The sequence below is a fragment of the Gambusia affinis genome, linkage group LG14 (assembly GCF_019740435.1).
Source record: "Gambusia affinis linkage group LG14, SWU_Gaff_1.0, whole genome shotgun sequence".
Classification (NCBI taxonomy): Eukaryota; Metazoa; Chordata; class Actinopteri; order Cyprinodontiformes; family Poeciliidae; genus Gambusia; species Gambusia affinis.
Window position 1 is genome coordinate 6,082,447 of NC_057881.1, and position 18,691 is coordinate 6,101,137.

Genomic DNA, 18,691 nt, shown 5'->3' on the forward strand with positions numbered 1-18,691 from the left:
AATATTTATGACCAGAAAGTACTTATTTCTAGCACCAACCTAAAAAAAAACATTATTTCTAACTCCAAATTAGATACACACCTGATATGAAAGTTTTGCTGCCCAGAATTCCAAAAAACGCAACACGAGTGACGTCATTCCCGCACGAGAGCTCCGATTTCCGAGGCTAAAAAAACTCAGCATGAGTTGACAAATGGCCGCTCGTACTCGCTATAAAAGCTAGTCATCACTGTCCTGAGCACAAATGGATCTTGCTGTAGAATAATCCACCTCAAGCCCATATTTTATAAACAAAAGTTTTGTCCAGGCAGGTTAAACTGACGCTTCAAGCTGTGACGTGTCAGTTATCATTTGGTGGGCGGGGCTTACCGGGGAGGAATGTAAACAGCTAGCATGCCTGTTCAGCAGCTACCATCAGCGCAGATCACTGAGGCGCAGTCGATGCTGAAAAGGTGAGGCATTTAAAACATATCTTCTTTTCAAAAGTGACAGCAGCAATCAGCGCCGTGTTTCTTTTACACTTTCCACCATATCAGTTTATATTCTTGCTGTTTTAATGGGTAAGTTAGCTCAGTTAGCCCAGGGAGCTAGCTGCAGTTTTGCTAACGCAGGGAGTTGTGTCAGAAAGCTGCTTAATGATGATGAGGCATCAGCAGGACGGGCGTTTCATGGCTGAGGCAGGTTTCATTTGAGGTGAGGCTAGTTTTAAAAACTCTCTGCTTAGCTAATTATGTCAGGCGTTTGAAACAACTGTTTCAGGTGAAAGTTTTGGCTAATGAAATATGTTTAATAGAGCGAAGCTGTGTTTTCTTACCTGACTTGGAAGCATTCTGGTAAACTTAAGTAGTCGTTTTGCTGACTAATGATCGTTGCCAAGGTAGCCATTTAGTTATTTAAAAGGGAAAAACCTCACTTCGGTTACCTTTCACTTCCAAACGAAAACATACATCAGACAGTTCCATATGTTTACTTCCTGTTTTGCCTGATAGACGCTTCTAAACTATAAACATGTACAAAGCAAGGTGTGGCGAGGTCACCTGACCACATATAGGTCAGCAACATTTTCAAGAGTCGAGCGTCATAATAAACAAAAACACTGAAATAACTTTTAAATAATATTATAATTTTGTGATAATTAAGGCATCTTCAGAGTATCAAAAGCTGAAATTTCAAGTAATTTTGTTTTACATTAAAAACTATGGGACACTGTAACAAATTTTATTTTACATATTTCAGTAAATTCAATTAAAAAAATACTTTAATAATCAAAGAGAGTAGCTCACATTATCCAAGGTTCTTTAAAGAGTTGTTGTTGATGCTGTGGGCAGGAAGGATCTTCTGTAGCAGTCTGTTTCACAGCAGCTCTGGAGAAGCTTCTGACTGAAGACACTCTTCTGTGAGGTAATAAAGCAGTCTCATGAAGAGAATGCTCAGGGTTGTGTATAGTTTTCTTTTTATGAAGAATCCTTTGCACCATCTTCTCCAAAGGTATAGAACCGGATCAGAACCACAACCAGCCTTCTTTATCAGGTTGTTGAGGTTTTTTTAAGTTCCGGTTTTGATGCTGCTGCCTGAACAAATGAGATTACACTCTCAACAACAGACATGTGGAATATATGCAACATTTTGCAGATCACACAGAACCTTATCCCCAACTCCAACATTTCTCTTCAGGCAGACTGAGAATATAGGAGGAGTGGCAAAAGCAAATGAGATGGATTAGCAGTGCTCGCTAACAACTTATGTCATCCAGGACATTTTGCTTTGGAATACCACCTATGCTGCCCAGAAATTGAGCCAAATCATCGTCATACAACAACATTCTTCAGTCAGAGGCTTCTTCAGATTCGTTGTGAGATGGACTGCTATTGGACATCCTCAATGCCCACAGAATCACCATCCAGATAATTACATATTAATCTGATTAATTGTTTCAGCTGAATTATATTATATCTAGTGACTACAAACAGATCTTTGTTTTCTCTCTTCAGGTCTGACTGGACGTCTGCTGACTGAAGACTCAGAAAATCCTCAGTTCCTTTTCAATCCCTGGAACAAAAACTAAGAGGACAGTCATTCTTTTTTTTATTTTTTTAGGTCTTTCAGTTCTCCAGTGTTCATTCTTCAAGTCAAGATTATAGCCTGACAGGCACCTGAAACTCTGTGAATTTTTATTTACGGATAAAAAGGCAGAAAAATGCAGTTTTTTTCTGGGAGTTTCAGCAGAATTTGGTCGCATTGAGATGTTCTTCACAACCCACAGAGCCTCGTCTTCCACTTAAATCACCCTTAAGATAGATGTGCTGATCTCATGAGCAATAATTAATTTCTCCTTTGAAACCTGGAAAGTGAAAGCCCGAGTCTGTCTGCATCCAGTTTCATCGATTCGGCCGATCATGGCAGAATCCAGCGCTCCGCCAGCCGCTCCAGCTAGCCTGCTGATTGGACGCAGCAAAGAGGAGCCCAGTCTGAACACGGAGAGCCGCTCCAAAGAAATGAACGACTCTGTTTTTACCGATGGGTCCGACCGGGAGGCAAAAGTCCACAACGTCAGCAGTAAAGAACTGGAGGAGGATGACGAGGTCACGCCCACACCGCCCGAGTCATCGCCTAGTCTGTCGGAAAACGAGACGATGACCATCGCTACGACGGAGGACGAAACTCCGTCGGTCCAACTCAGACACATAAAGACCGAAGGGGGAGCAGGAAAAGGAGCAGAGCCAGGTAAGTCGGCATCACGGATAAATAAATGTTTATTTCAGCCGTGTTTCAGTAACAAGCTAATGTTTTATTTCACATGTGTGCACTCAAGGCCCGGGGGCCAAATCTGGTCCACCACAGCCTTTTATGAGGCCGACTATTCTCCAGATGCCAAATTGTTTCAATCAATCCCTCCAGTTTGTTGTGATCACTGAAATTCAGATGGAATCTACAGATGGAAGCATTTTTTCAAGTTTTTTTTGTTTACAATGTGAGAAACATAGGGTTCAAGTAACACCAACTCCCACTTGCAGGTGGCAGTACTTTTTACTTTTTACTCCTCTGCTGCCTCAGAAATACTGGATTTCAAGTTAGTGCAGTCAATATAACAGGTAACAAAAAGTCAAATTTTCTGAGATGGGTGCAAATATTGCAGAATTTCTTTCAAATATTTCTAAATTAGGCAAACGAAAGTTAGTGATTGTGATTCCAAAAAAAAATCACAAAAATAATTATAAAAACCTGGATGCCATTTAATTTAAGGAAGAACTTATCGAATACACAACTTTTTATTGATACTTTATCAGTTCCTTAAAGGGTTTTATGAATACATTATTACACAACCAGCCCTTTAAGAGCACTGATGTGGCCCAAAATGAAAATTAGTCGTTTTGTGGGGTCATTTCAAAAACTTCCAGAATTTAACATCACAAATCAGAGGCCCAGCCGTTACCTAGCAACCCCAGCGGCATTCTGCCCGTCACCTAGCAACCCCAGCGGCATTCCGCCCGTCACCTAGCAACCCAAGTTGAGTTCCAGGACTTTTAGTTCCGGGAAAGCCAAGTGTTTTGTTGTTGACTTACCATCCAGAAAAACACATTGGCGTTCTTCTTGGTTGTGTTCAAAGATGTGCAGTTGTGTAATTGCGTCTGTTTGCAGCCATTTTAATCTGTGCGTGTAAACGTTGAGTTGGTGGGCGTGACTGGGAGTTTATTTGCATTTAAAGAGACTAACAACTTAAAACATCTCATTCTGAAAGTAACTCAAAACAGGCAGAACCGAAAAAGCTAAAATCTCTTCATCTAACTATAATTTTGTCCAAAAAGTTTTATAATAGACACTTTTACCCAGAAGATGCCAAATCTCCATTCAGCGTTTTCTGGTAGTCCCCAAAAAAGAGAAAGCATCTGCTTCGAGTGGTTTTAATTAAGTTTTTTTTAGTAAAATGTTGTAATAATGGGGGGTTTTCTACATTGGCTTTCCAAAAAAATACACTTTAATTGGAATCAAATATGACAATTTCTTATTATTTTATAATAGGGTGAAAGATAAATGTGGGTATTTCAAAAAAGTTATCAAAAACAAGCAATGCTAAAATAAGGTTAGTAAGTAAAAACAAAAAAAATGCTTTAGTTTAGCTCAGCTGCATCAATCTTTTCACAGCTAATGTGGATCTATGGTTTTATGTAGTATATTTCTAAAAGGTTTATTTATATATACTGTATAAGGTAAAAAACCCAAATAATTTAATTTTCTCTGAAACTGCAGCAGCTGCTGTGATAGTATCTGTCGTTCTCCACTCTCAATGTAGGACCAGGCTGTTATCAATACAAACTTGATGATTTATTACAAATTAAATATTAAAGAGTTTCTAACAATAAACTTCCTAGATATATTTTAAAAATCCACTTGTGGTTTGATATTAGTGGGAAGGAGCTGAAGTAAAGAGGCTTCAGATGTTTGTGCCGTGAATCCGGTGACAGTCTGTCCCCTCAGTGTAAGTGGGACATTAAATGCCAAACTGGCTTGCCGTATTTGGTACGGTTGCGTTCCAGCTGGTTAATATTCAGGAAACAGAGAGGGAGCAGAAAAGCTTCAATGATCCTTTGTTTTTACTGGATATGAGTGCCAGCAGAGCAAAACAACAGGAATAAAACCCACCAGCTGCTTCATATGGAAAATACTATAAATGAGATTAAATCATATTTTCTTGAAAGAAGTAAATAGTGTGGGGGAGGAGGGTTCTGTTTAAGTTTATTATAAAACAAACTTTTAGTATAATAAAGGTTTTAGAAATATTAAATACAATTTTATTTGGATGGAAAAAAAGGTATTTTGTTCTGTTATTTGTAGAAAAACAAAAATCCTTCATTATTCCTACCAGAATAAAGTTGTAAGTTTTTTTGGAACGCCAGCATGGAAAATAACCACAAAATTTAGACTTTGTTAACCAGACATTGGTAAATACTTAATCCTTTTTAACACATCGTCATCAAATTATTACCAGTAACTTTGAAACAATTTTACAAGCAGCTGTGTCTTTTTCAAAGAAATAACATTAACTCCTGGCTTTTTTACATTAAAGCAACATTTTCTCTTAATTTCAAGGCTTTTCTAGTAAAATTGTGTCTTTTTTGGCCACTGTTATAACTGTGTTCTCATAATTAAACAGATTCTCATTGACTTGCCCTAATATTCTGGGACACAACTCAAAATAGAAACTACTTAAAAAAAGAAATCTTTAATTTTCTTTTTGGAAACTAGAGCAAGCAAAAAATAAAAATAAAAAAGGTTAAAATCAGATCTGGTTTGAAAAAAAATCACAGATTTAAATTTGAAGGTACAACATTTAAATCCCTGGATTCTCTTGAGGTTTGTCAGATAACATCCATCCATCCATCCATTTTCTGTTCACCTTTGTCCCTAATGGGGTCAGGAGGGTTGCTGGTTCCTCTCCAGCTGCTTTCCAGGTGAGTGGCGGGTTCACCCTGGACAGGTCGCCAGTCTGTCACAGGGTAACATAGAGACATACAAGACAAACAACCATTCACACACACACTCACACCTAGAGAGAATTTAGAGACCAATTAACCTGACAGTCATGTTTTTGGACTGTGGGAGGAAGCCGGAGAACCCGGAGAGAACCCACCATGCACAGGGAGAACATGCAAACTCCTGTAAGATAACATTTAAAGTAAAAATGCGATAAAGTTCTAATAATGTCATAAAGTTTGTGTTTTACTGCTATTAATAGATTTTGACTTTAACAAACAGTCAGAATAAGGAATCCACCAAAATTAAAATTTGTACCGATATTGATATTCGAAATGAATTTTGCTGTAATGGCCGATATCTGATGTTCTAGATATTTCACTACTGGAATAGTGAAATATACTGTTGGAGCTATTTATTCTTGATTTCTTTATTCATTTGAATTTTGTTAGTTAATTTTTAAATGTATATTTTTTGTATTATTTACAGTATTTATTTGCAGGTTAATAATTGTTGACTCTATTTAATTTTTTGTTTTATTATTTTTCTTATTCATTCTTTGAGTTAGACAGGAAGTCATGTGGGTCAGTCCACTTTTCTATAAGTATGGGGGCCTGGTAAAGGACCAGCAGGCATTTGGGTTTGGGGCCTATGGTTTTTACCAGAGCAAAAGAACAGAGTAAGAGAGCAGAGTAAGATTGACAGAATGAGAACAAAGGAAAGTTTGAACTCTGCAATTGTTGCTGGAAAGAACAAATAAACCTTCCTGAATAATCAACAAGTTTGGATGTTAAATCTTCTTTTGCCTGCGTACAGAAACTGGACCCCAGTGCCTCTTAGTGGCTTGAGGAACTTTTATTGGATGTTTGGTTTGACAAACGCCACTACATATACTATAAATAAACTAAATATACTAGTTTTAACACCTTTTGCAAAAACAAAAACAACCAGAAACAGTCGGAAAAAAAGATAAAAATAAATACTGTTTTCTCATATCATCCTAGTTTTATTTATCGGACAGATACGATATGTTAAAAAATTACTAATATCGTCCAGTATCAATGTTAATGCCGATGTATCACACATCCCCAGTCATGTGAAATGTTTTAGATTGATCATTATGTCAGAATAAATCCTCTGAGTCATGAAACTCCTTTCTGTTTCATTCTGTTGCCTTCCTGTTAGTATCACCCTCTGTCTCTCTCTCTGTTTTCCAGTTCCGGACCCGGAGCTGGAGGACAGCTCGTCTGGGATGACGGCGGCGGACTCTGATGAGCAGCGGGAATCCTCCGACTCGGCGTCCTTCTCCATTCCCAGCCTGGACCTCTCCGACGGCGTCCTGACCACGGGAAACTCTCTGGACATCGAGGACGGCTTGTCGTCCACCTGCTCCGCTCCGTCCACCGAGGCTCCCAGTCTGAAAGCGGACGAGGTGCTGGAAGCGGCAGGTGAGGTCATCCCTCTGGGTTTAACCGTCATTAGCCGTGTTTCCATTACAAATAAGCCCAAATCTTTGTCTATCTCGAAAAAACACAATTTCACAATTGCGTTGTTTCCATTAAATAAGAAATGCAACAAAAATCACTTGTGAATGAACTTAAGTTGTTAAAAACATGCAGTGGCGTCATCCTCCGTCCACTTCCTGTCTTCTTCTTCTTCTTCTTCTTCTTTTCTGCCAGCAGTAACATCCAGCTGCTGATCATGTGACTCCATGATACGGAAATGCGAAATACCACTTCATCCTCGTGCAAAAACTTTTTATCAAAAAACAAAACTAACATGTTTCCGTTAAGCAAATTTATTTTTGCAATTCCAATTTGCAGAATTTTATGGCCAATGGAAACGCAGCTAATTAGCATAAAACTACACAAATTGGAATTGCAAAAATAAATTTGCTGAATGGAAACAACAGTTTTTCAGTTAAAAAGTTTGGAAGGAGTTGTTTTTCACATTAATGTTTTACAGCCATTAATCTCGTTATAATTGTAATGTTTAAGTTTGAGGACGTTTGAGCACTAGCTGTAGTTTTTCATCCTGACCACAGAGGGAGCTGTGGCCGCTGCTGTTGTTGCCGCCGCTGCTGTTGCTCCTGCTGCGGCTGCAGTTCCTGCGACCTCAGAGCCGGGACCCGCCATGCCGGCTTATTACCTGGTGAAGTGGATCACCTGGAAGGAGAAGAAGACTCCCATCGTCACCCAGAGCGAGAACGGACCCTGCCCCCTGCTGGCCATCATGAACACGCTCTTCCTGCGCTGGAAGGTGGAGCAGACGTCCTTTAAGGCTCTTAATAATACGATGGAGTTTTAGAAACAGAAAGAAAATAAAGTAATAAAATTACTAGAAGTAAATCAAGCAGGAATAAAGACAAACTAATGAGAATAAAGTCGTACTAATGCAAGAATAAATTCATATTACCAGAAGAAAGTCAGAATATTATCGGGAATAAAGTCGTATATTTTATATAATTTAGTCTATCTATCTGTCTGTCTATTTAGTCTAACTATAATTAATTAAATTATATTTATTCAGTATAATTTATATTTAATATATTTCAGATTTAATCTCCCTTTCAGATTAAAAAAATACTTTTGAATTTTAATTTGTATAATTTCATAATATTACCAGCATAAAGTCGTAACAAACATCAGATTATTGTCACTACCAGGACGGTCTGCTGTTGATTTATTTGTAAAACCAAACTAAGACGCTCGACATTCATAATTTTACTGAAGCTGTAAAAGTGTTGTTAATATAATAATAAGTTCCTACGGAGTAGAAAATAGAATTAATCTGAACAAAAATTAAATAAATGTCGATTCAAAGTGAATTTTACAACAAATTATGTTCATAATAATAAAGTCTGGTGTAAATATATTAATGACTGTACAATTCATTGCTTTAAATGTCATCTTTATCAGAATAATCAATCATTTTTAAAAGAAATTAAAGTATTTCAGAGGACAAATTCCCAGCTTTTATTAAAAACTTCTGACGTTGCCTGAATGGTCATGAATTTGATAGTTTGTACAGATTTAAACGCTGCTTGCATGTTGATTTGAGCACATTTTAACTTTTTTATTCTGTTAATTTAGGCCAAACTTCCTGCTCAGACGGAGGTGGTCACCACCGAGGAGCTGATGGCTCATCTGGGTGAGTTTCTGATCACATCTCTGTTTTTCTGGAGCAGAAAAATAAATTAAACGCTGGCTTTTTTCTGGATTAGTCTTATTTATTAAACAAATTTTAAAAAACTGCGTCTAACGTCCTGAACGTTTTGTTTTCACAATAAGCACAAAAACTGGAGGTAGAAATGATTTAGTAATCTTACCGACGTGTGTGTGTGTGTGTGGGCGTGTGTGTGTGTGTGTGTGTGTGTGTGTGTGTGTGTGTGTGTGTGTGTGTGTGTGTGTGTGTGTGTGTGTGTGTGTGTGTGTGTGTGTGTGTGTGTGTGTGTGTGTGTCGTATAGGAGAGTGTGTTTTATCAGTCACACCCAGAGAGAAGACGAATGCCATGGAGCTCAACTTCCAGCAGGTACCAACACACTGAAAAACATCCAGATTTAAAACAGAAACATTTATTTTTAGAGAAACTTTTCTTTTTATTTCAGTTCTGAGCGATTATGGTTCAAATATCATGGAACTGCAGTTTTTTTTCACACCATTTTCTATTTCCAGTCTTAATTGATACTTTTTCTCTCTTTCCTTTCTGAAAAAGAAATTAGAAATGACAGAAAATATTTTTCTAAAAACTGAGTTTCATTTCAATCATCTGTGAGTTGATATCGATCAAAAAGTACAAGTTCTCATGTTGTATTTCACTTATAAGATGTAAAAAATGTCTTGTTATACATGGAAAAAAACTGACAGTGGAACTAGAACCGGGTTGCTAGGTAACGGGCTAGACCTGCCTCTGGTTGCTAGGTAACCGCACAATAAATTATTTATGTAATACAAGCTCCTACATCTGGCTTAAAAGCTGCTTGTAAGTTAGTTTTGTCTTATTTTAAGTAGATATTTGCAATAGAGACTAGATTTTATTTTCATACAGCAGAAGCCAGGATGTCCGCGCATCATTTAAAAGCTCTCATGTTAATGTATCTAAAATTAAGACCTTAAATGTTTTAGATTCATTTAGAAAATGTAAGTTGGCTTTCAACAGGAGTATTTAATCTTGTAGTTAAGTTTTCTTTTTTGTTTTTTTTTTTACAAGGAATTTTATTGTCAGACAAACATTTGAGTCACCTACAAACATAATTGTTGCGTTCTGTGACTCAGTGCTGTTGTGGCTACCGATAACTAGCTGCTAACATACCAGCTGGCTAGTTATTTAGCTTTTATCTGTCTTGGGAAAGCGTGACGTTCGTCTTCACCACTGGCTCACTTTTGTTGCCAACACACGATGCTACACTACTACTAAATTAGAACAAATTTACTTTGGCACATTTCTGCTGTGATGCAGGTCTTAAGTTTCATTATTGATGGTCTTAAAAAGTCTTAAATTTGCTACTCTTTATGTTGTTTTTGGAGCGATGGTTTCTTCCTTGCTGAGTCTCCTACAGAGGACTGATTCAGGGCTTGATTTAAACCTGCAGCAGTAATGCTGATGAACTGACTGGCAGCTTTGTGTCTGCAGAACATGAGCGACGCCATGGCGGTTCTTCCGAAGCTGTCCACGGGTCTGGACGTCAACGTTCGCTTCACGGGAGTCACGGACTTTGAATACACACCGGAGTGCATCGTGTTCGACCTGCTGAACATCCCGCTGTACCACGGCTGGCTGGTGGACCCACAGGTAACACGCTAACCCAGAGTTAGCAGTTGGCTAACATGGAGAACATTAGTCTGCATCTTCTGTAAATACATCATATGAGGAAGTATAGAAGCAGAAACTCTTCCTGGACTCGTTTGGTTGAAGAACCGTCCGCTTTGTGTGAGTTTAGAGTCCAGAGATGGTGGCTGCTGTGGGGAAGCTGAGCTACAACCAGCTGGTGGAGAAAATCATCGACTGCAAACACTCAGCAGACAGCAGCAGAGTCAGCGAAGGTGAGCACACGCAGACCTGAAGAGGCGTGTAGGACAACATGTTCAATGCTGCTGCCGCGGGTTCGAGTCCCGGCCTCTTCACCATGGCTCCCTCTCTCTAATAATCAGCTTTTCCTGTCAACTCACTGTAAAAAACAAACAAACCCCAGAGCCAAAAAAAGGCCTTAGAAAATAACTACAAGGTCTCATTTTCACATTTCATCCAAATATTCTTCAACTGTGTCTCTAAATTCTGGGGTCTAAATTTACATTTACTGCCCTCTGAGTGATACTGGGTGAGTCCCAGTTCAAGAATAGTCTCATTTCGGTTTCCCAGTTCAGACAGTTGGTTCAGATCCATATTTAAGAGAGGCCTATTTAACAACAAAAAATATAAAACCATAAGATATGTTTTGGTTTTTTTTTCTTAATCTGGCAAACCTGCAACATCATTTTGTCTACAAAAATCCGACTGCTTTGTTTATTTTATTAAAATATTTTGTGTTTAGTTTACTCAAAGCAGAAGAAAAACTTTTTTTTGCCCACATTCTGCTGCTCTAAACAATAATTTTATGTGTTTGTGTAGGTCTGGTGGCGGAGCAGTTTCTGGAGTCGACGGCCACCCAGCTGTCGTACCACGGCCTCTGTGAGCTCAACACCACGGCGAAAGAGGGAGAGATCTCCGTTTTCTTCAGGAACAACCACTTCAGCACCATGATCAAACACAAAGTGAGCAGGAAACGCTCCCTGCAGTACAAACCGCACACCGCTAGAGGGAGACATACACCCTGCAGTACCACTACACACCGCTGGGGGGAGACAGACACCCTGCAGTACCACTACACACCGCTCGGGGGAGACAGACACCAAGGCTTGATCATGATCAAATACAAGTGACTCTTAAAAAATGATAAAGAACCAGTTGAAATTTTAAAAACTGATATAATAAAAAACAAAAATGCATTTGTTTTGCTGTTTATTTATTGAATAAAAGCTAAAAGTACCAGCCATTTTTTATTTAAATTTTTTATTTTGTTTGGAGAAGCAAGTATTTCAGTATAACAGTATAACCCTGTATATTTCAATTTCTACATCCCAGTTGTGAATAATAATAATATTGGTAATATGCTGATAGTTTTTAATCCAGAGATTTTGTACATTAACCGATCAAATATAATATTATAGTTATAAATTACTAAATCAGGTTTTGAAACAAAATTCATTCTTTCAAACCTTTCTGAATATGAAAACTTGGAAAAATTTAAATCTCCACACAATTTGGTTTGAGACAATAAAATATTTGAAAACATTTAAGCTTACAAAACTAAACGCAGTTATTGTGATTAATATAAAAAAACCAATAATAAATAAGTAAATAGCTAAATAGATAAAGAGAAGAATAAATTAATTAATAGGAATAAAATTGTTGCCCTTTAAAAATTACAGCATATTTCTTGTAGTAGATGTTTATAAATAAAAACTGTCAGATAATGTTTGTTTTATTTAGCTGTGCTGAGGGTGAAAATGACCTTTGCCCTCTGCGTCCTCCTCAGGGCCACCTGTACCTGCTGGTGACGGATCAGGGCTTCCTGCAGGAGGAGAGCATGGTCTGGGAGTCTCTCCACAACGTCGAAGGAGACGGAAACTTCTGCAACTCCGACTTCAGGCTGAGCCACGCGCCGGAGCGCTCGCCGGCCGCTGCCCACCTGCCGCCCAGCAGCCAGGAGCAGCAGAGGCAGATCGACCAGGTCGGGACTCCTCCGCCGCTCGGACTCCCTGTTGCCCTGAATATTGTTACTGATCGATTGTTTCGCTTTAGGACTACCTGGTCGCCGTTTCCCTGCAGCAGCAGCAGGAAGGCGCTCCTGGACCTCTCAGTGACTTGGAGTTGGCCCGGCAGCTGCAGCAGGAGGAGTACCAGCAGCAGCAGCAGCAGCAGCAACAGGCGGGGGCAGCACCGATGCCGCAGCAGGTATCAGCTGCTCAGAGCGACACAAAACTTCACCAAGGAATTTGGTTTCCAGTGCAAAAATTGTTTGAAATATGAAGGTTTCAGTCTTTCAACCTTCTTATTGAAGTTAGCACCGTAGCGTTAGCTTCCACTAAATGCTGTGCTGAAGTAGCCCTTTAGCTTTCATGAAATACCAAGTCTGTATCGGTATTAGACCAACAATACCATGTTGGTCTATCGCTTTAGCATTAGCTTTTGCTAAATACCATGTTGGTCTATCGCTTTAGCATTAGCTTTTGCTAAATACCATGTTAGTCTACCGCTTTAGCATTAGCTTGTGCTAAATACCATGTTAGTCTACCGCTTTAGCATTAGCTTGTGCTAAATACCATGTTAGTCTACCGCTTTAGCATTAGCAGAGCTAATGTTTGATTAGTTCTTTAGCACAGCTAATGGTTTATTTTAGCTCATAACTGATAGCCATGAGTTTCCTAATCCATAGTAAAAAAAAAATGATATTCAGCAATATTGTTGTTTTCCAAACGTGACTGTGTTGTCTTTGTTTTCTCCAGGTCAGAGGTCAGGGGTTGCAGCAGGCCAGAAGAAGAGAGAAGGAGTCGGACTGCGTCATCCTATAATCGCTTCCTGTTTAGCGCCTGCGGCCTCTCGGAGTCTCGCGTGTCTCGCACACTGAGTTAGCTGGACGCCAAACATGGCTGCTTTCATCCAGCGGGTCTTTGTCCTCCTGTCGGGAAAACGTAAACAAAGGGAGTCCTTTGGACGGGACGGGTCCAGCTGAAGAACGGACCCGCCTCCATGAAGGGCTCACCGCAGTAACCGAGGTCTTTACCTATAAACTGTCTAACTGCTGCTCTTCGGTCGGTTTCATTCATTAATGAGAAACGGAAGCTTAACTGTTGCCAATACTTTAAACCTTCAGTCAGATATTTAATTACGTCAGATAATTTTGACAGCAAGTGAAGCCGTACGTTTTTATTTTATCATCATTCAGACACATTTTCTAACAGTTTGGAGGCCAGTGGTTGGTTGGTTGGTTGGTTTGTCTGAAACTTCCCCACTTATTTACACGTCACCAAAAGTATTCAGAACCTTTTCACATTTTGGCACTTTAAAACCAGAATTTCTCAATTTTATTGGGATTTTCTGTGATAGACAAATGTTCAGAATTATAAAATGAAAGTTTTAAATAGTAATTTTTGCCAGTTCGTCTTTACAAAGTAGCTCAAACTCATTCAGATTGGACTTAGAATGACTTTGAATATCAGTTTTTAAGTGTTGACACAGATGTACTTTGACTAGGCCATCCTAATATGCTTTGATCTAAACTCCCCTAGCGGCTTGCACTGCAAAAACACAAAATCTTACCAAGTATTTTTGATATAAATTCTAGTGCGAATATCTTAGTACACTTAAAATAAAGAAAAAAACAACTTAAAAGTGTTTTTTCAACAAGATATAACAGCTGATTTCAAGTCCATAATTCATTAGTATTGATAAGAAAAAGTACTAGTTAAACAGGCAGGTGATTTCACTGTAAAAAAGACATTTTTACCATTTTATAAGTAAAATAATTTGCTGATGAAACTGGTAAATTCGCACCTCTTCGTGTTGATCTGTTGGATAAAATCCCATTAATTCACTGCAAAAACACAAAACCCTTTTGGCCTAGTTACGTGTGTAAAAATCTCAGTAAACTTTAAATATGACAAAACTAACTTAGATGCAACTTTTCAGCAAGATATTGGTAATAATATTTACTTTTTCAAAAAGCACAAGATACACTTGGAAATTATTTCAAGACATTTTTTAAAATCAATATTAAGGAATAATTCACTTAAAACAAGCTGAAAAGGTACTGGTAAATTGGTTTTGACTTATTTTAACTTGGTCTATAAACTTGACCAAACTTAAATGGTAAGATTTTGTGTTTTTGCAGTGCATACAGTAAAGTTTGTGGTTTTAACTTGATAAAATGAAAAAACCTCAAAGTGTACTGCTATATTTCCAAGCTACCACTGGAATAATTAATTTACTTCAGTTTTTTAAACGTTGATAGAAACTTACCAAAGAAATGGTGAATCTTGGCCCTTTTCCATCTGAATAATGTTAATCACCTCTGATATGTTGGTTGGGAATCGCTAAAGCTCTCTGACTGTGACTCTGCTCAGCAGCGCCCTCTATTGGGTTATCTTTACGGTTGTTTCCCACCAGAGAGGTGAAGTCAGACCATTGATGCTGACAGCCCCGAAACGTCAGCTTCCTGAATCCTCCATCTTGTCTTCTCTCGTCTCTGTCGTCGACTCTGTTCTCCCAGCCGTGTTGTTGTATTGCAGAAAATCTGAACGTTTCACAGGATGCATGAAAAAGTTCACTGAACTGTTTTATTATGAGCTCCAGAATATGAAGCTGGTCTCGTTTAATAGAAGGTGACCCAAAACGTTACGTAACAACCTCAGTCTGTACTGACAGGCTTCATTTCCCTCTCCCTGTTTGGTTCCTGAAGCATCAGAACCAAAGCTGGGGTTCTGAAGCAGGAGGTCTTACTCTGACTCGTTTTATTCCGTTTAAATGACAGAAACTCTAACACTGCAAAAACACTGAATCTTACCAAGTATTTTTGGCCTGGTTTTTAGAGCAAATATTTTAAAACACTTGAAATAAGACAAAACTAACTTACAAGTAAGTTTGCAGTAAGATATTTTCTAAATATTGCTAAAAAAGAGAAGATTTTTTTTCACTTTTTTCACATTACATAGCAACACCAGCCAAGGCCAGCCCGTCGCCTAGCAACCAGCTCGAGTTCCACTGGCAGATTATTTCACTTACAAAATGGGAAAAATGTCTTGCTGAAACACTTTATTTCAGGAATACGAAGATATTTGAACTAGAAACTAGGCCAAAATTTAGTTTTTGAAGTGACTTTAGTGTCATAGAGGAAAAAAAGCTGTAAAGTTCACAAACGTAATATTTTTCACCACAAAAAAGTAAAGTCTTACCAAGTGTTTTCGGTCTAGTTTTTAGCTCAAATGTCTTAGTTTTGTCTTATTTTAAGTGAACTTACTTACAAGTAACATTTTCGGCAAGATGGTCGCTTGTTTTAAGTAAATAATTCCTTCATATTTATTAAAACATGTTGGTTCAACTGGCAGATTATTAGAATTAAACCAAATAATTTACATGAAACAAGCTTCTATTTCTTGCAGAAAAAAATATTGTAAGTTGGTTTTGTCTTGTTTCAAGTGTACTAAGATATTTCCAATAAAAACTCGACTAAAAATACCGTTTTTGATTTTGTTTTTGCAGTGAAAATTCTCACTTTAGTGTCATAAATGAGAAAGAAATCCTGTTTAATCCACAATCATGACATTTTTGTGTTTGTTTTGTTGCCAAAATCCAGATTCCTGCAGCTCTGATTCCAGCTGGAAGCCCAAAGATTTGGATCTTAGATGTGGAGGATCTTATAAAAGCTTAGACAGAAGAAGATTTTTTTTAGAAACTGGAAACGTATTTGTTGTTTACTGGTTTGGTAAATCTGGTCCAAACAAACCGGTGGATGTCAGATGAGCTCTGATTTTGTTCTTTGCACTAAAAAAACTGTTTCCGTTACCAAACCTGCTCCGGGAAAAGATCGATCCGTTAATCGCTTGTTGATGCAGACGAACGTGAACGTGAGGTCCAACCAAAGCTGGTGTAAACTCTGGTTTCCTCATCAGAAACAACCTGGGTTTGATCAGTTTCTCACCTCCAGGTTCATCTCCGTAATTTAGAGTCTCACTGAAAACTAAACGTATTTCAGTAATTCAGTTTAAAAAGAGAGAAACAAAAACCGAAGAATTGTCTACTGAAAAGGACAAGCATTTACTCGCTGATGTTTTCTTTTTTAACCACAGTTTTCTTCCTTCCACTTAACTTTCTGCTTGGGTACAGAACTCATCTTGTTAGGCTATGAACTTTCATGGCTTACTTTTCAAAACTTGATCACCCAAACACACCAATTTGATATTTAAAAGTTAGATTTTATTTATCTTGAGTATATAGTATTATGAATCAGTCTGTAAATATTGTGTCTATATATAAGTTTTGCTTTTTCAGCTGAATTATTGACAGTCTTAGACCATTTTCAGCCTTATTTGTGTCAGTAAACATAATTATGACTACTCGGAGTAAAACAAAACGATAAGAAGTATTAAATCTGAAAATCTAGAATCTTCTATGAATTCAATAATGTGATTTCCACATTGAGTCAAAGGATTTTCACTTCAACTTGAGCCTTTCCGTGTTTGTTGAAGTGAAAAATAATGAACTGATAATAATGAACTTCTGTGGGTTCTGCTTAAATCTTAAGAAAATTTTCCAGAGATGATTTAAACCTCGACTGCATTCGCTAAACCTTAATTTACTTTAGTTTTATATTTTTGTTTGAACCGTAGCGACATCATGAAGCCTTCATTCACAAGGTCAGAACCTCCATCAACTCTGTTTGTACTGCAAAAACACAATTTTTTACAGTATTTTGGTTCAGTTTCTGGTGAAAATATCTTAGTATCCTTGAAATAAGTCAAAACTAACTTATAAAAACTTTTCAGCAAGAAATAGGAGCTTGTTTTAGGTTAATAATTCATGAATATTTATCAGAAAGTTCTGGTGTTTTACTTGTTATAAGTGAGAAAATCTGCCAGTGGAACTAGAACTGGTTGCTAGGTAACGGGCTGGGGTTGCTAGGTAACGGCGCCCTGCCTCTTGGTAAATGAAACATTTTTTACTTAGTAAAAACAAGCTTCTGTATGTTGCTGAAAAGTTACCTGTAAGTTAGTTGTCTTGTTTCAAATGTTCTAAAGTATTAAAACTGTAAATTAAACCAGAAATACTTGATAGTATTTTGTTTTTTGTGACTTTTTACTGCGACTGTTCAATGGCTTCCAGCTGAAATATTTAATATTTCCAAGCTGTGATATGAAACGTGGAGTAAAGTCCCAATGAAACTTTCTGAGCTCCGTTATTTCTGTACTTTATTTCAACTTCTGATTAAAAAGCTCTAAATAAATTCTATATTCCCAGTAACGCTGCGTGGTTTTAGGTTTTGGGAAAGTTGAGGAATCTGGTTTTCTTCTCTCCAGTTGTTTCCTCCTGAAGAGTCGATGTTGTAGTTCCAGAACTGGGCGGCCCAAATCACAGTGCCATGTTTGTTTTGGTGACTTCTGAGAACCAGTCTGTGCTTTCCTGTTTGTATGTCTCCTTCCTTCATGATATTTTAACCGTTTAACTGCTGTCACTACGGTAATGGTCTGTTTGATTTGCCATTTTGTCAAACTGTCAATAAAATCTGAATCAATGTAAAGGTGCAGTTCTTCACTCTGCTTGTCTCCAATAAGAAGTATTTACATAAAGTAATTTAATTTTGTGTAACAGTTAAATAGATGCTCTTAATTTTCTGGATTTAAAAAAAAAAATTAGGGCTGAAATGATTAGTTGTGATTAATGAATTTTTGAAATTATCAACTTATTTAGTTAATTGTTACTTGAGAATAGAGACTCAAAGGCAAATTGCTATAAAAGAGCAATAATTAAGCTTCAATTAGCTTTAATTGGTTGAAATTCTTTCTTTTGAACATCCTTTTTCTACAAATAAAAATAAACACAGAATTTTATTTTATTTTTTTGGCATTTAGCAAATAGAAACAATTTTGGCAATTCCAATGTAAAAGAGAAGTTTGGTCAGATTTAACAAAATGTCAGAAAATTTAATATATAAAACAAGAAAAAGTCGATATTACAGGAATAAAATCATACGAGAATAAAGTTGGAATGAGGAAAAAGTCGTAGCATTACGAGAATAAAGTCAACATTGGGATTTTGTCCTAGTACAAGTTTTACGAGTTGATTCTCGCAATTTTTTGCTAAAAATAAAATATTTTCTACAAAATGGACGAGATAGCTTACAAACTACATGAGCTTATTTTCTAAGTAATGAGCTTTACCTGAAATTGTTTTTATAAAATATTGTGTCCAATAAACATCAGAAAACGGTTTTAATCTGTTTTGTAGTAAAATACCCAGAAAGATTTTCATATTTGCTTCTTTTTTAGTCAAAATCCGACCAAACTGCGTTTTGATTTGACCAAGATGTCTTTAATATATTTAGTGACATGACAGAAAGTTAGAAACAACAAGGAATCCTTTCAGACAAAACATATTTAGAATAAATGCACTTAAAAGTTTCACATT

At 37.4% G+C, this 18,691-nt stretch overlaps 1 protein-coding gene across 3 annotated transcripts; it reads left to right on the forward strand.

Moving 5' to 3' along the window:
- The first annotated feature begins 74 nt into the window (after positions 1 to 74).
- On the forward strand, positions 75 to 17,804 carry mindy1 (MINDY lysine 48 deubiquitinase 1). 3 transcript variants are annotated; one of them, XR_006372723.1, is made up of 13 exons: positions 566 to 693; positions 1,992 to 2,724; positions 6,690 to 6,920; positions 7,517 to 7,731; positions 8,565 to 8,622; positions 8,940 to 9,004; positions 10,106 to 10,264; positions 10,413 to 10,515; positions 11,081 to 11,223; positions 12,048 to 12,242; positions 12,314 to 12,466; positions 13,018 to 13,287; positions 15,864 to 17,804. XR_006372723.1 is itself a non-coding variant. In XM_044138347.1 (12 exons), the coding sequence occupies exons 2-12, from the start codon at positions 2,397 to 2,399 to the stop codon at positions 13,081 to 13,083; spliced, it is 1,716 nt and encodes a 571-aa protein (XP_043994282.1). In that variant the 5' UTR covers positions 75 to 452; positions 1,992 to 2,396; the 3' UTR covers positions 13,084 to 17,804. The 3 variants fall into 3 exon arrangements, 2 of the variants coding, with proteins under 2 accessions (XP_043994282.1, XP_043994283.1); XM_044138347.1 differs by lacking the exon at positions 566 to 693 and adding an exon at positions 75 to 452 and having other exon boundaries at positions 13,018 to 17,804; XM_044138348.1 differs by having other exon boundaries at positions 13,018 to 17,804.
- The last annotated feature ends 887 nt before the right edge of the window (positions 17,805 to 18,691 follow it).

What these genes read in the sequence shown, in the direction of transcription:
- mindy1 (XM_044138347.1), top strand. Translation starts at nt 2,397, where the DNA reads ATGGCAGAATCCAGCGCTCCGCCAGCCGCTCCAGCTAGCCTGCTGATT. An exon ending in CGAGGTGCTGGAAGCGGCAG is followed by an intron (nt 6,921 to 7,516) that starts GTGAGGTCATCC and finishes TCCTGACCACAG; the next exon opens with AGGGAGCTGTGGCCGCTGCT. An exon ending in GGAGCTGATGGCTCATCTGG is followed by an intron (nt 8,623 to 8,939) that starts GTGAGTTTCTGA and finishes TGTGTCGTATAG; the next exon opens with GAGAGTGTGTTTTATCAGTC.